This window comes from Erinaceus europaeus, chromosome 3 (assembly GCF_950295315.1).
Source record: "Erinaceus europaeus chromosome 3, mEriEur2.1, whole genome shotgun sequence".
NCBI classification, from domain to species: domain Eukaryota; kingdom Metazoa; phylum Chordata; class Mammalia; order Eulipotyphla; family Erinaceidae; genus Erinaceus; species Erinaceus europaeus.
In genome coordinates, this window is record NC_080164.1 from 147,707,171 (window position 1) to 147,723,452 (window position 16,282).

At 36.6% G+C, this 16,282-nt stretch overlaps 1 protein-coding gene across 5 annotated transcripts in view; it reads left to right on the top strand.

The window, feature by feature from the left end:
* CORIN (corin, serine peptidase) overlaps positions 1 to 16,282 on the top strand; it is a 258,226-nt gene that overhangs the window by 166,420 nt on the left and 75,524 nt on the right. For all 5 annotated transcript variants that reach the window (XM_060188101.1, XM_016184903.2, XM_060188100.1 and 2 more), the window contains 2 exons: positions 6,194 to 6,307; positions 15,373 to 15,480. In XM_060188101.1, the coding sequence (XP_060044084.1) occupies positions 6,194 to 6,307; positions 15,373 to 15,480 (222 nt within the window). The remainder of the gene's footprint in view (positions 1 to 6,193; positions 6,308 to 15,372; positions 15,481 to 16,282) is intronic.

Here is a 16,282-nt window from a genome sequence, read left to right on the forward strand (position 1 = left end):
GAGAGAAACACTTCCCATTGAGGAACCACACAAAAGAAATCAGTTTCTGCTGAATCAGCCAACATAGGAAATATTGATAATCAAAACAATGCAAGCAATGCCATGTTTAAATTTGTTCCAGATTTGATATGACCATACACAAGAAAAAAGTTTACTGGATATATATGGAATCTAGATGTAAGGAGCTATTTAATGTTGGATTTTCAGCTACATTTCACCAGTAACGATCAGAGCTATAAGGTGGGGGCTATAATAATTCTTCTGAAGCACAGCAGCTGCTGAAATGCAGACAAATGGAATTTCTGCACTCTCTACTTTAATACAGACATAATCTCATAATAGGGTAAACATATTTTTGAAAGTTTTCTCAACCCCAGTGAGAGGATATTGTACAGACTGACTAGTAAAATCTTGGTGTTTTGGCTTTTCACTTTGTCTGGTTTCCTGAGTACTTTTTAGTAGGAACTGAATTCTCTAAGACTATATACAAAATGTAAACATGCTGAATATTTTGAGAATTGAAATTTATAGATGTAATTTGTGTTGATTCTGAAATTGTGAGGTATAATGATAAATGAGATTGCTGTTATTGACAATGTGAAGAACAAGCATGTAGTAATATCATAAGAAATATACCAGATCAACTAGTACTTGATATTCAAAAAAATAGACACTCTGATTTCCTTGAGAGCATTGGGAAATAATTTATTGATTACATTTTCCCTCTGATATGTGGCAATACATTGTGCTTCACTAGAAATTGAAGTGACAAGGGCTGGTTGGTGGCATGCCAGGTTAAGTGCACATAATGTGAAGTGTAAGGAACGGCTCAAGGATCCCGGTTTGAGCCCCTGGATCCCCACTTTCAGGCAGGTAGCTTCACAAGCGGTAGAGCAAGTCTGTAGGTGTCTATCTTTCTAGTCCTCTCTCTACATTCCTCCTCTCTCAGTTTCTCTCTGTCCTATCAGTAAAAACAAAATGGAAAAAATGGCTGCCAGGAGCAGTGGATTTGTACTGCAGGCTGTTATCCAGTGATAACCCTGGAGGCATTAAAAAAAAAAAAAAGGAGTTGTTGAGAAGGATGAGTATGGGATAATCCCACTCATCGACAGAACTTGAAAAACAAGAACAGAATGGAAAACACAAAGCAGATCTTGGACTAAAGTTGGTGTATTGCACCAAAGTAAAGGACTTGGGGCGGGGGGTGGGGGAGCAGCGAGAATTCAGGTCCTAGAACATGATGGCAGAGGAGACCTAGATGCCATTAGACTGTTATGTGGAAAACTGAGAAATGTTACACATGTACAAACTACTAAATTTGACTGTAGACTGTAAACTATTAATCCCATTAATAAAGAAAAATAAATAAAAATCAACCACAACAACAAAAAGAAATTGAGGTGACTTTTTCAGACTGAATATTAAACTCCTGAGTGCACAACACTGTGCTCTGTTGGGGTCAGGGACATGGGGAATAAACATGGATGGGCCTCAGATGCTCACTTTGTAGTTTCTACATTTCTAAGTCTAAGTTTCGTTTCTTCTTACTTAATTATTTCATTTCACTTATTTAAAAATTTTTAATCAGTGATTTAATAATAGTTTACAAGATTTTAAGATTACAAGGATATAAGTGCACACTGCATCTACCACTATAGTTCTATACGCCCCACACACAGCTTTCCCTCTCCTCCCCAAGGATAACCCACCATAGTTTTCACAAACTATTAGCAACAGTTTGACTCTTTTTATTCTTTTTAACAAGCTCATGTGTTTCAGTTCTTTATATTGAACATATAAGCAAAACCATCCAGTAGTAGTCTTTCAGAAAAATGCAGGTCATTTGGTAACAGATAAAAACCGTTAACTATAGCAACAGGAGTCTTTGAACATAAGTACCAAATTAAAGAACCTCAAAGTATTATATATGTATGATAATAAGTATGAGAAAAACAAAAGAAAACTATAAGAAAGATAAAAAATACTAGAGAGAAAAATGACATCATTTAAAAAGACAGAGTACTTTATTCATGTAAATATGTTATACATGAAAATATTATATATATATCATTTATAGATAAGAGACTCTTTTTAAAACTGTTCTTGTTTCACTTTTCTTTCCCTGAATATCCTCTATCCATTTCTACCTCTCCTTTCATAATCAGAAGTTGCCTCATACTTATATGTCTCGTGTTTCTAGGTATGTTTTTACTGTGTATCAATATATTTAGAGTTAAATGTCTCTTGTTTCCTTCTTTGTGACACTCCTTTATGTAATTAATACAAGACAGGTCTGACTGCCAACTCCTTTAGGTTTTGTATGTCTGTTTTATGTGATCCTTCATATTTGAATGATAGTCTTGCCTGCATGGTGAGCAGTTGTCATCTTTTAAAACCTTGAATATACCACTCCACTCTCTCCTGACCTCCATGGTTCCTGCAAAACAATTGATGCAATTGTGACTATGTTACCTTTACAAGTCACTTTCTTCTATTCCCTAGAAGTTTGTAAAATTTTTCTTTGTCCTTGACTTTTGATAGTTTCACAGTGATGTGTGTTAGTGTATGTCTGTTTGGACATAGTAATTTGGGAGATCAACATCTACATCCTGACCTTTTCCCAGACTGGGAAATTTTTCTCCTATTATTTATTTAAATATGGTTTCTACTTTATTATTTCTCTCTTCTTCTCCTGTCCCTATAATTCTGATACTTACTTTTCTAATGGAGTTTTCAATCTCTCAAAGAGTTACTTCATTTTTCCTAAACTTTTTTGCAAGTTCTACTTTGAAGTCATAGTGTGCTACTTTTGTCTTCTATTTCTGATCTTCTTTCTTCTACATGGGAAAGTCTATTTCTTTAACTTGCTATTTGAGATTGGAATGCATTCGAAGTGTCCTTCATATCTTGTAACTCTGTTTTAAAGTTTTCCATTTTCCTGTCAAGTGAACCTTTGAAGTCATAGATTTCTTCCTTAATCCATTTTTCAATATTGGATCGAGAGTTTTGTATTTCTTCAAAATCCATCAGTTTCTGTTTCTGTTGTTGGCCATAGGTAAGTGCTTGGTTCTGCTTTGTATGTGAGTTGTGGAGGGAAGGGAGTAGCTTTGAAGAAGTGACACAGTATTATGTTACATTAGGTAGAATGAGGAGTGATCAGGGAGAGATCCTAGACCTCTTTCTCTTCCCAGACTGATTCATGAAAGTAGGAACTTTGCTGTAAGGTCGAAGTCATTTTTCTTGCCTTCAGGGCAGTCTGATGCAGACCACTATGGTGTCTTTGGCAATTGGGAAAACTTAAAAGGTTTCATAGACTTCCCTGATGACACAAGGGCATAGTGTTTACTTCCACAGTGCCTGTGAACAGCTCCCTTGGTTTTGCTTTGGGGCCTGTGGCTTCTATAGTTCTCAACACTAGTTATGGGGTTTTCTTTTCTTTTCTTTTCCTTTCTTTCTGTCTTTTCTTTTCTTTCTTTCTTTCTTTTTTTTTAGGCCACTTTGTCTTTGAGTGGCTCCATTTGGGCCCTTTAAATCTGCCACATGGATTTTAAGTAATTGTAAATATGGCACCCACCAATAATGCAGTACCTTGTTTCCGGCCAAGTCTGTTTCTCTTCCCTTCCTGCTCCAGATAACCATATGTAATCAACCACCAACTTTCAATTAGTGGTGTCCCTTTATTTACTAAAAATCCTATTTGTTCTATGATGAACTTTGTTATTTCTTAGAATATTTGTTTTCTGGGAGAGAGCCAACTTTCCGTAACTAGCTCACCATAACTCCACCTGAGTAGTATCTGTCTTGGTTCCATTAGATAGTCAGTGAGGTTCATCTTATCATGCTTCTGTGAGTAGTGACAGTGAACAGGCAATGAACCAGACAACTTATCAAAGCATGTGCTAGCATTGGTGAGGGAGAAAAGGGATGGAGAAAGGAAGACAGAGAGAAATTTTCAAAGGTTGTATTTATCTACTGTTATTCTGAACTAGGAACTCTTTAAAAAAAAAGTTGATGTGGCTATTCAAGAACATTTGTAAAATACAAAGTAAATTTAGTAAAGATATAAAACTATCAATATTTTAGATCTTAAATGCAAGAGGTAACCACAGTAACCTGTGGTAAACCTCATTCTAGGTCAAATCATGTTTTATTTTTAGAACCAAATGGTGTTTTTCTACTTCAACTATCTCGAACTTTGTCTGCCCTAGGACATTTAAGTACCTTTTAGAGGGTACTTCAATGTTCTTCAACAGTATTATTATGGAGGTACCAAAATTAAACGTGTCTCATACTATTACATCAGTGTTATTTCACAGTTATCTCATTATACACTATGATGATATGCATATATTTTAAAAAATCATGTACTTGTTCATGACCTTTTTAATAGGATGTCTAAGAGAAAAGATTTTTAGATTCAGAATTTATAGGCACTTTAGGGGCATTTGATGCACATTATCAAATATTTAAATATATCTAATATATCTAATATCCATTTTGTTGAACTAGTTATTCTTTTATTTTTCTCCTTTAAAAAAAATCTTCCTAGCCTTTGCTCTTACATTGTGTACTGTAATTTTGAAACAAGTGACTACTCATTGAATTTCAAAAAGAGAAAGGATACCATAAAATTACAGGCAAAGAATACCAAAAATACAACTATGTTAAGGAAAACAGAAAATATTTTAGCTAATGTTATTTCATATATTTTATGCCAAATTTGATGCTGACTTTTTTTTTACAGTTCTTTTAAAAAATTATTGGGGATGGTTAATGTTTTATAGTATAGTCTTTTTTTAAAAATTTATTTATTTTAAAAAATGAAACATTAACAAAACTGTAGGATAGGAGGGGTACAACTCCACGCAATTCCCACCACGAGATCTCTATATCCCATCCCCTTCCCTGATAGCTTTCCCATTCTCTATCCCTCTGGGAGTATGGACTCAAGGTCATTATGGGTTGCAGAAGGTGGAAGGTCTGGCTTCTGTCATTGCTTCCCCACTGAACATGGGCGTTGACTGGTCGATCCATACTCCCAATCTGCCTCTCTCTTTCCCTAGTAGGGTGGGTCTCTGGGGAAGCAGAGCTCCAGGACACATTGGGGGGTTCGTCTGTCCACGGAAGTCTGGTTGGCATCATGCTGGCATCTGGAACCTGGTGGCTGAAAAGAGAGTTAACATACAAAGCCAAACAAATTGTTGAAGTCTTTTTTTTTTTTTTTTTTTTTTGTAGTATAGTATTTAAACATATAGGCACAGTCTCTCATCTCTCCATGATTGGTATATAGGAGGCACATCAGGATCCCAATGTCCCTTTATCCTGTCCCTACACTTTCTTCCCCAGAGTCCTTTGTTTTGGTGCATCACACCACTCCCATCCAAGTTTCACCCTGTGTTTTCCCTTACTGTTTTTTTGTTTTTAAGTTCCATGTATAAGTGAGATCACTTGGTATTGGTTTTTCTCTTTCTGGCTTGAGTTCAAACCACACTATGATGCTGACATTTTTAACTGCCATTGTATTAAAGCAAGTAAATACATTTCAAATACAGGATGTGGGTTTTTTATGCCTCTGTTAAGCATACACCAATTTTTACTGTGATTTCTCAGCATAGCACTAAGTGGTGTTTTAGAAGGTTTTCTTAATATTTGTTCAGTTATTTGTACCTCACTTTGAAATAACTTTTAGTTATTAAAATATGCTCCCAGGCTGGAAAGATAACATAAAGGTTATGCAAATAACTTTCATACCTAAGGCTCTGAGCTCCCAGGTTCAATCCCCAGCACCAACATAAGTCAACTAAGTCAACTAAGTCAACTAAGCAGTGCTCTGGTAAAAAAAAAAAAATACATAAATAAAATAAAATATATTCCTGTTTAGTATTTTCCCCCTCATATAAGTTGTTCAATTGAGGAGTTGTTCTTTTTTGCTTGAACATGGATGCCTCAATTGGCAGTTACACCAGGGAATTTCCTTTGCTTTTCTCTAGAATATGCCGTGTTATTCCCAGGTAGCCTCACATGATTGTAGAGGGTCTAAGAAATATCGGGGGCAGTGAAACTTAGAAAAATTCAGAAACAAATCTGTTGAGCACCAAGGGACAGTTGTCTTTCTGTTGCTTCTCACTTCTCAATTTAAAATACAAAATCTTATATTTTGACATTGATTTTCTGCTTTTCTTTTTTTTTCCAGCACTGTGTGGAAGAGGTGAGAGCTTTCTGTGTAGCAGTGGAATCTGTGTCCCTAGGAAACTGCAGTGTAATGGCTACAACGACTGTGATGACTGGAGTGATGAAGCTCATTGCAGTATGTGACAGACTGTTGGGTTTGTCTGGGGGGATAGGGATTCCATCCAGGGGCCTAGAAACCAGAGCATTTCATTGTGAAATCCTGACAACCATCATCACTTATGGAAACTGCTCTTAGTTTGCCTTTCCAAAATGAACAGACATGTTTATCTTCCCCCAGTGTGAAGCGTATGTTTGAACACCTTTCAGAGGCATGATTTCATTAGGTTGTCAAGAGTTCTGTGCCACAACAGGTCAGGGTTTAAAGTGTTTTTGCACAAAGTGTCTTAAAACTGGGAGAAAGTTTTTTGTTTATTTTCCTTGGTGAGGATTTTTGTTTTTAAAGATTTATGAGCCTAAAGGTCAACTTTTTTTTTGAAAAATGTATCTTTTTAATAGGAAAAAAATTTACCTTTATGATTCTTAACATTCATGATGGGGAAATTGCAAAACCTCTTGTTTATCCTTCCTCTAAATTTGACTTTAACTGTTTTAAATTCATGGATAAGTTGATGCAATCTTAAAGGTGTTCAGTATACTTACCATGAATTTGATTAGTTGTTTTGACTTAACTGGTTGGTGGCTTGTCCAATTCATACTGTATCACCATGTTTAGGATGCCATCTCGACTACCACAGACAACAGAAACTTATTTTTCACAGTTCTGGAAGTTGAAACGTCCAAGATCTTACAAAGTTCATATCCTGGTGAGAGTTCTCTTTCTGACTTGTGGACAGCTGCCATTTTCTTCTGCACTCACATGGCCTCTTTGGAGGGAGAGGAGAGGTGGAAGGAGACTGGGAGGGAGAGGGAAGAAGGAGAGAGAATAAGGGGAGCAGAACTATCAAAATAGTTCACTTGAATTGTGTGTTGCTTTGCCGTGTATGCAACCCAAGTTAAAGTCTGACCACCGATGCATTAAGGGAAGATTGGGTGATGTGGTTTCTTTCCCTCTCTCTCTCTAGTTTTCTGTCTATACCTGCAAAAGTCAGCCAGGGTATCAAAACTCCAGAGATGCCAAGAAAAAGCTAGAGATAGAAACAGAGATAGGCAAACAGATAAGAGACAGTGAGCTCTGGACTTTCATCCTTTTCTTCGAAGTGTACTTATTCACCCTGTTGGATTAGGGCCCCATCCTGATGACCTCTTTTTTTTTTTTTTTTTTTTTTTTTTGCCTTTTCAAGTTTTTATTTTTACACATTTTTTATATTAAAAAGATAAGCATAATTACCACAAATTACAATGGACTAAAGCAGGACTAGAATAATGAATGAGTCACTTCATCCTGAAAAGCAGATTCAGTATTAATGTTATAATACAAGCTCATTCAAGTATTTTACATTTTTTTTCTTTTTTTGCCCTTTTAAATGTGATATAAAAGTACATGGTAAAGATAGTGTACTGTGAACATAAGGTGGAGCTTTCTCCACAAAGCCAGAAGACAAGTTTTCCTCCCCCGTACATTCCAGTCTTCTCTGCCTCTGTCAGTGACATGGCTAAAGGGAAGGGGTGGAGATGAACCGCAGGTCCCTCCACATAAAAGATAATTTGGGGCCACACTGAAGAGGGTGTCAAATAATCCAGACCACTCTGCAAAGACTTCTGGCAATTTTTATCACTTCCTCATAGGCCTTGTCTCCAAACCTTGGGAGTTAGGGCTTCAACATATGAATGTTCATGGGATACAACCAATATGTAACATATATTCAAATTCTATCTTGTTTTGCACTTGAGCCCTGAATAAAAAGAAACAAGTTAGCGATGCATTGTTGGATCTGCATTCAAAGCAGAACGATATGCAATTTTGTTCTAACTGCTTTTTAATGCTTATAAGTCCACCAGTAGTTACTATGGGAAAAGCTGTGGTAGGCTTCTCTGGCTCTTGCCAAGGCTTTATAAGCTCATGATTGCCAACTTCAAACGAAAGTCTCCCCTGATCTGTTTGCTAGAAAGATCCACTCTTCTTCTCTGAAGACAGAGTTATTTGTTGTAATTTGTGAAAAGGAGTACATTGTGGTAATATCTCAAGTCAGTCTTTTCTCAGTTAGTGTCCTGGTACCAAGTCTTTAAAAATGTTAAATTGCAGGTGAGTGTGGTGAGTTACATGCATACACACACACACACACACACACACACACACACACACACACGGGTGTGAGACATCATCCCTAAAATTTTAAAGTTTTGTAAGCCAATGTCCCATCACTAATTATTAAACTTATTAAAAAATTATTTTCAAGAAGAGAAACTATCCACAGTTCTGTTTATTCGAGAGTTGCAGTACATATATTAGTGCATTAAAGATTCTGAGCATTCCTTTCATGTAAAAGAAAAAAGCAAAACATTAATTTTACTGACCTTGGTATTCCCTCAGAATTACTTCTTCACATACACTCCCACTTCTAAGTATTTTAATATATTCAGTCTTTATGTTTATTTAGTAAATAGGATAGTATTTAATAATATATAATATTTATAATATGATATACATTACATGCAATATAATAGTAATATAACATATTGATAAATAAAATTTTAAATTTATTTTATAAATTTATGCATATAAATTTATTTCATTTGCATAACATCTAAATTTTTTTAACTTGAGTTCTACCACGAGCATTTTTGGGAGATATTGTCAATGAGATATTCATTTTTAATATTTGAAATTCTGTTTCTGAAAAGCCTATGGCAGGGGCCAGGTGGTAGTGTGCCTGGTTGAGTACATACATTACAGTGCATAAGGACCCAGGTTCAAGCTCCTGGGCCTCACCTGCAGGAGAGAAGGATCATGAGTTCAGAAACTGCTACAGGTTTTCTCCCTCTGTCGCTTTCTATATCTCCTGCCCCTCTCAATTTATTTACTGTCTAAAGTAAATAAAGAAAGAAAGAAAAAAAGAAAAGTTTATGATCCCTGATTTTACATGAAAAAAACATTTTTAGAGGCTGTGTATTTACATTGAGGCATGTGGTGGATTTGGAAGAAAATATTTTACAAGGTAGCTGCAATGGGAAATTAAAATTGGTTTACTAGAATTATAGCAATTCATGGGCATTGTAGTGGAGTATCTTTTTTATCTCCCATTTATGGATCATGTTATGGAATTGTTCAAATTATGTCTGATGGTGAACTGACATTTGCTTTCTCATTTTGTTCTCCACTGTACTCAGGATTTCACTTTAAACAAAAGGTGCTTTAAAAAATAGATGCTGGGAGTCGGGCGGTAGTGCGGTGGGTTAAGTGTAGGTGGTGCAAAACGCAAGGACCGGCATAAGGATCTTAGTTCTCCACCTGCAGGGGAGTCGCTTCACAAGTGGTGAAGCAGGTCTGCAGGTATCTATCTTTCTCTCCCCGTCTCTGTCTTCCCTTCCTCTCTCCATTTCTCTCTGTCCTATCCAACAATGACATCAATAACAACAGTAACAACAACAATGAAACCACAAGGGCAACAAAAGGAAATAAATAAATAAATATCTAGAAAAAAATAGATGCTATTTTATTTCAGTCTAAGCAAGAAATTATTGACTCAGTGTGATGAACTCTGATTTATACACCTTTATTTAGAAGTAGAACATTACAATAATTGGTAAAAGCTAGCACTCTTTTTTAAAAACATTATATTGTATTATTTTAATAAGAGGAGATATAGATACACATACTAGTGAACTGCTTAGCTTTGGCTTTAGTGATGATTGAACCTGGGACCTTATAGCCTTAGGCATGAAAGTCTTTTGCAAAACCATTTTACTATCTCCTGGGCTCTCTCAGAACATTAAACAATAGGTAGTTTTTATTTCATTTGCTGAATTTGAGCATTTGGTCAGTGGTTAAATGACGAAGATATAACCATTCTATAAGGTAGTTAGCAATATGGTAGTAGTTAAGAATTTATTAAAGAAGTTATGGATTTTTTTAAATTGTTTTTTAAATTTATTTTCCCCTTTGTTGCCCTTTTTTAAAAATTGTTGTAGTTATTGTTGTTGCTATTGATACCATCGTTGTTGGAAAGGACAGAGAGAAATGGAGAGAGGAGGGGAAGGAAGACAGAGAGGGGGAGAGAAAGACAGACACCTGCAGACCTGCTTCACCGCCTGTGAAATGACTCCACTGCAGGTGGGGAGCCAGGGGCTCGAATCGGGATCCTTATGTTGGTCCTTGGCTTTGCACCACGTGCGCTTAACCCGCTGAGCTAACGCCGACCCGCTAAGCTATGGATTTTGTTCCAGAACATGTCTCAAAAAATAGTCTGGTTTGGTCAGCTGAGGAATGACCTTCAGAATACTCATCTATGAAAACGCAGCGTTAAACATGGAAAGTGTTTTATGTCATCGTTTCTGATCTTCCACTGGACATCTGACCCTAAGTGTTGAAACATCCACTGCTTCTGGCATTTCAGCATGTGTGTTTGTAGAAGGTGTCACTCTCCTTTTGTCACCACCCTACAGTGAAAGAACTGTATAACTCTAATTAGCGTGTGGATGCAAATCAGTGCTTGAATGCTGCCCACAGATATGCCTGAGAGGGGAGGGAAGACAGATGGGCATTTCCTGGTGAAGAGTAGACAGAAATGCTGGGTTTCTGAGATTCTGGCACAATGACTGACAGAGGAAACCATGCTTGCACAGATTAGAAGCAAGAATTATTTCCTGCTAAGCACTTGTCAGCTTTTATAAAACATGAACGAAATTAGATAATCCTATAATTCATTGAGTTGTTCGTTATTTTTCTTAATAATTGTCAAAAGAAAGCAGGGAAATATGTTATTTGTGAGTTCCCTGTTAACTATGCTATGAGCATTTAGCTACATGATTTGATTTAATTATCAGCAGAGCATTTCTTTTTTTAAAAAATTTATTTCTTTATTGGGGAATTAATGTTTTACATTCAACAGTAAATACAATAGTTTTTACATGCATAACTTTCCCCAGTTTGCCATTTAACAATACAACCTCCACTATGTCATTTATCATCCTTCATGGACCTGCATCCTCCCCACTCACCCACCCCAGAGTCTTTTACTTTGGTGCAATATGCAAATTACATTTCAGGTTCTACTTGTGTTTTAGTTTCTGATCTTGTTTTTCAACTTCTGCCTGAGAGTGAGATCATCCCATATTCATCCTTCTGTTTCTGACTTATTTCACATAACATGAATTTTTCAAGGTCCATCTAAGATCGGCTGAAAACGGTGAAGTCACCATTTTTTACAGCTGAGTAGTATTCCATTGTGTATATAGACCACAACTTGCTCAGCCACTCATCTGTTGTTGGACACCTGGGTTGCTTCCAGGTTTTGGCTATTACAAATTGTGCTGCCAAGAACATATGTGTACACAGATCTTTTTGGATGGATGTGTCAGAGCATTCCTTTCTTATAGAGGCAGAGTCGAGGCTTAGGATTTGAACAATATAAAATATGCCACAAGCCAAATCAAGATTGGTATAGACAAAGGTAGAAGCAGTAAATCCTATGAATGAAAAGAAAGTGAGTCCAGACTAGGAGCTGAAATGATATGAGGAAGAACTGAAGGAAAGTAAAGGATTGATACTAGATAGACCTTGAACTGAGTGGTATCTGAATAGCAGTTTTACAGTTGGGGCAAATGGACTCTTGGGAGACATCCTGCAGTGTATTGAAGTATATAGTGGGCAGACTGCTCAACATCTTACAATGTACAGAAGAGGCCCCACAACTACAAAATGTCAGTCCAGAATGCCCGTCGTACTGCAGTGGAGACACCCTTCTTATTTATTCATTTATTATTGGATAGAGACAGAGAGAAATTGAAAGGGAAGGGGAGATAGAGACACACACACACACACACAGAGACAGCTGCAGTTCTACTTCACCACTCATGAAGTTTTCATCCTGCCTCTGGGGGCCAGGGGCTTGAACTTGCATCCTTGAACATTGTAATGTGTGTGCTTAATCAGGTATGCCACCACCTGGCCATGACACCCTCCTTTAGAGTTAGATGTCAATAATGGGAAAAACACAAGGAGTCAGAAAGTCTGGCTTTGTATCACAGTTCTGTTATGAATGAGCTGGGGAACTATGGGAACAACACTTAGCCTCTCTGGTCATCTCAAAATAAGGGGTGTATGAGTGCCAGCTGAGCTTACATACACGATCTTGAATTCAGGCAGCACATCTGTGTTCATAAACTCATAGAGATTTCACAGATTGAAGTAAGTTGATAAAAAGCTTTCTGTTTCTTCATTTCTTTCTGAATGTAACCATAATTTGAGAAACAAAAGTTAACAACATGGTATGCCAAGCTAAGATAAATACCAACATGAAAGAACTTCAAAAGGAACATTTTGTACCAAATATTCATTAAGGAAAAAAAATCTGTATTAGAAAAATATCTACTTTGGGTCATGCAAAATTATGCTTGAGTTGAGAAAGGAAGTTGCAGCAAGCAACTTTTGAAAGTTTTTTATTTGTTGGCCCCAAATTGTACTGACAACATTCTTTTCCAGTTCAAAGAAACATTTATTCCAATAAAAAGGGGCACTATGATCTTTTCTATTTGCCTCTGGTTTAAGTTTCATATATTTACTAACCACACAGACCTTGGCAAGGTAACAAATTGTTTTCCAAATGTAGCTGATTTTCTATCTACCCTCTGAAAATGACTTTTAATTCAGAAGTCATAACAGTGGAAACTTGAGTCTGCACTTGTGTGAATAATTGAGAATTAAATAAAAGTACCTGAGTCATCTCCACTTAAAAATTAATTTAATAAAATACAACATTAAAGAATATTTCCAATGAGGAATTTTAATATGAATTACTGGAGATCCAAGCAAAGGCATCATAGACGTTACACAAATCATCAGAAATTTTTGGTGTGCTCTCAGGTTAATCAGATTCTAAAAGAAGATTTAATTTCCTGGTCCAACTATCAAAAAAAAAAATCTTTTTGAAGAAATTAACACAGGGCTGCTGAAATAGCTCACTTGAATAGTTTGATGCTTTTCCATGTGTGCAACCCAGGTTTCATCCCCTGCTTTGGTGCTGTGGTATCTCTCTCTCTCTCTCTCTCTCTCTCTGCCTCTATCCAAAGGAGAGAGAGAGAAAGAAAAGAAAGAGTGATCCAGGAAGTGGATCAGTGTCTAAAGCATTAGGCTCTCAAGCATGAGGTCCCAAGTTCAATCCTGGCAGCACATGTACCAGAGAGATGTTGGTTCTTTCTCTCCTCCTTTCTTTCTCATTAGTAAACAATAAAAGAAGAGGAAGAAAGAAGGAAAGAAGGAAGGAAGGAAGGAAGGAAGGAAGGGAGGGGAGAGAAGGGAAGCGAAAGCAAGCAAGTACATATTTAAAAGCTAACATTTCTTCACTTGTTGCCACCTTTAGGAAATTCAGGTTCTTTCTATTCTGATGATCAAATTAAGAACCTTGACTTGGAAGCTAGCTCAGCCTGTTCAAGCACTAATTCATATGCCTGAGGCCCCAGATGCTGCAGGTTCAATTCTGGCACTGCCGTATCCCATAGCTGAGTAGTGCTCTGGTCCTCTCTCTATCATAAACAAACTTTTTTTTAAATTGAGAACTCTGGTTACTGCTGACTACAACACTGTTCCAAAACTTCCTATAAGAGCAATTTAGATGGAAAGAGAACGAAATGAAAAGCAGAAAGACCTTTGCAAACCCCTAAGGAAACATTATGTTTAATTTCCCAAACTGTGCTTAGTGGGTAAGAACATCAGTGTCATAAACTTTTCCCTCAACTAGTGTATGTGCAGCAGTTGGTACGAGGGCCAGTGTGGTGAGTCAGCACCCTCTGCTAAATGGGAAGAAATAGTGCTATCTAGGTAAAAATCGAGGACTTCTTTTTAGTTCATATATTTTCCTCTATGATGGCCACTCTTTTATAATCACTTTATTGGGGGATAATAGTTTACAGTATAGTTGTTGACATATGAGTACAATTCTCATATTATGATAATTATTTTTTGACAATTATTTAGCCTGGGAGAAATACCAAAAACTTACTAAAAAATGTTTGCATTTGTTTAAGTGTGAGCATATTAAAGATAACGAAATGTAGCCTTATATTTGCATTGCCTTAAATCCAATTCTATTAATCTGTATTTCAATAACATTTCAGGAGTGCAAATTCATACCTCCGTATGTATCTAACTCTCACCATACCCACTGCCAAAACTGTGCTGTAGCACTGTCAAAATGATCTCTTCAGTTCATTCCTCCCACCCTTGACTCCTTTTCCTCTATCAACCACCCTGACCTTTTTTCATAGACTTAAAGGTTAAATTAAACACATTTTAGGAAGTTACCACTTACCCTCTATTAAAATAATTCATTCTTTATAAATATGAACTTCATTAGGAGCTGTAGTGAGTTAAAAAACATCTTTTAAATTCTTTTTAAACCACTTTACTTGGGGGAAATGATAATTTACAAGACTTGTTGCCACATACAGTTTTACGTCTCTCCAAGACTAGTGCCAGTACACCTCATCCTCCACCAGCTGGTCATCTTCCTCCATTCTAGGACACTGGATTTCTAGCCCCCTTTCAACTCTCTCTCACCTCTCTTCTATATCTGCTGTAATAAATCATAACTAGTTAACATTTCACCTTGTATTCTCCCTTTCTTTGTTTCTAAGATGATAGTTAACCCATGTCTGCAACTTTGGAAGAACTGTGGTGGCTTGCAATGGAAGGATTGGGGATTCAGAACTCGGGTGGTGGGAACAGTGTCGAATTATACCCCTGTTGACATGTAGTTTTGTAAATCAATATTATGAGTGAGGTCACCTGGTATTCATCTTCCTAAGACTGTCTTTTCTCATCTTCCACCATAAAGGAGCTGTAAGATGATGTAAAGTGTGAGTCAGATAAAGAAGTGGTTTGGGAGTTAAGGGTCTGAGTCCTGTTTCTGCAATAACTTGTTATATAACTTTGACCACACCATTAGCTCTCTCTGCACCATCATCTCTCACCTGTAACTAGCAGAAGATGTGAACAGGTTACCAGTATGCTTTCTCTCTTTTCATATGCTTTTGCTATACACCCTTTTCTCTCCTGATGACACAAGTTCCTTCTTTCATTTTCAGATTGCAGTGAGAGTCTGTTTCGCTGTCACACTGGCAAGTGCCTTAATTATAGCCTTGTTTGTGATGGGTACGATGACTGTGGGGATCTGAGTGATGAGCAAAACTGTGGTAAGTAGCTTTGTTTCCCTAAAGGTTTTAATTTAAAATTGCAGAAGTTTATTAATAAGAACTTCCAGTTAATTGCTAATATGATTAGTAGGTTAAACTACAGAATAGTTGGTTTGTTATTTTTTTTTAAGAAGAGGTTTTTTTTTCAATTAGTAATCTTGATTATATTCTTACATAAACAGTCACACTGAGGAAATGAGGGGAGTAGAGTGCAAAGAAGCATAAAAACTGTTAATATGTCAACACTTTTTCTTCTTCACAGGGTTGTTTCTTCTCTAGTTATTGACTTAGTGGCTGATGTTCAGATGTTGAGTTCTTGAGCAAAACCATGCAGAAAGATACATTGTTTGGACCCAGTCCTCTTATATGTAACCAAACACTACATCTTATTTGATTGACAAACACTTCAAGAAATCTAGGTTTAGGAGAACACACTTTTTTGGAATGCAAAAACAGATTTTTATCTTTTAATGTTTGCCTTTTAAGGAGCTATGTTCAATTTTGAATCCCACCTTGTGAGTTAAACCTACCAAAATTTTTCTTGTTTGTTAACTTTTTTTATTGTGTTGTTAGCTTTAGAATTTTTGGATAATGTGTTATCAGGTGACATGAGAACTATGGAATATTAACATAAGGGCAGGCTGGGATGAGGAATGAGAGAGGGCAGTTGGTGTGAGATGAGGTTCAACATTTGAGAATATTGAAAGGAATGTTGAGAAAGAATCAGAAATATGCTTCAAAATGGTGCCAGAAGTGGACCAGTTCTGGGAAACTATATTATTCCTAGAAAGTCCTGTATATC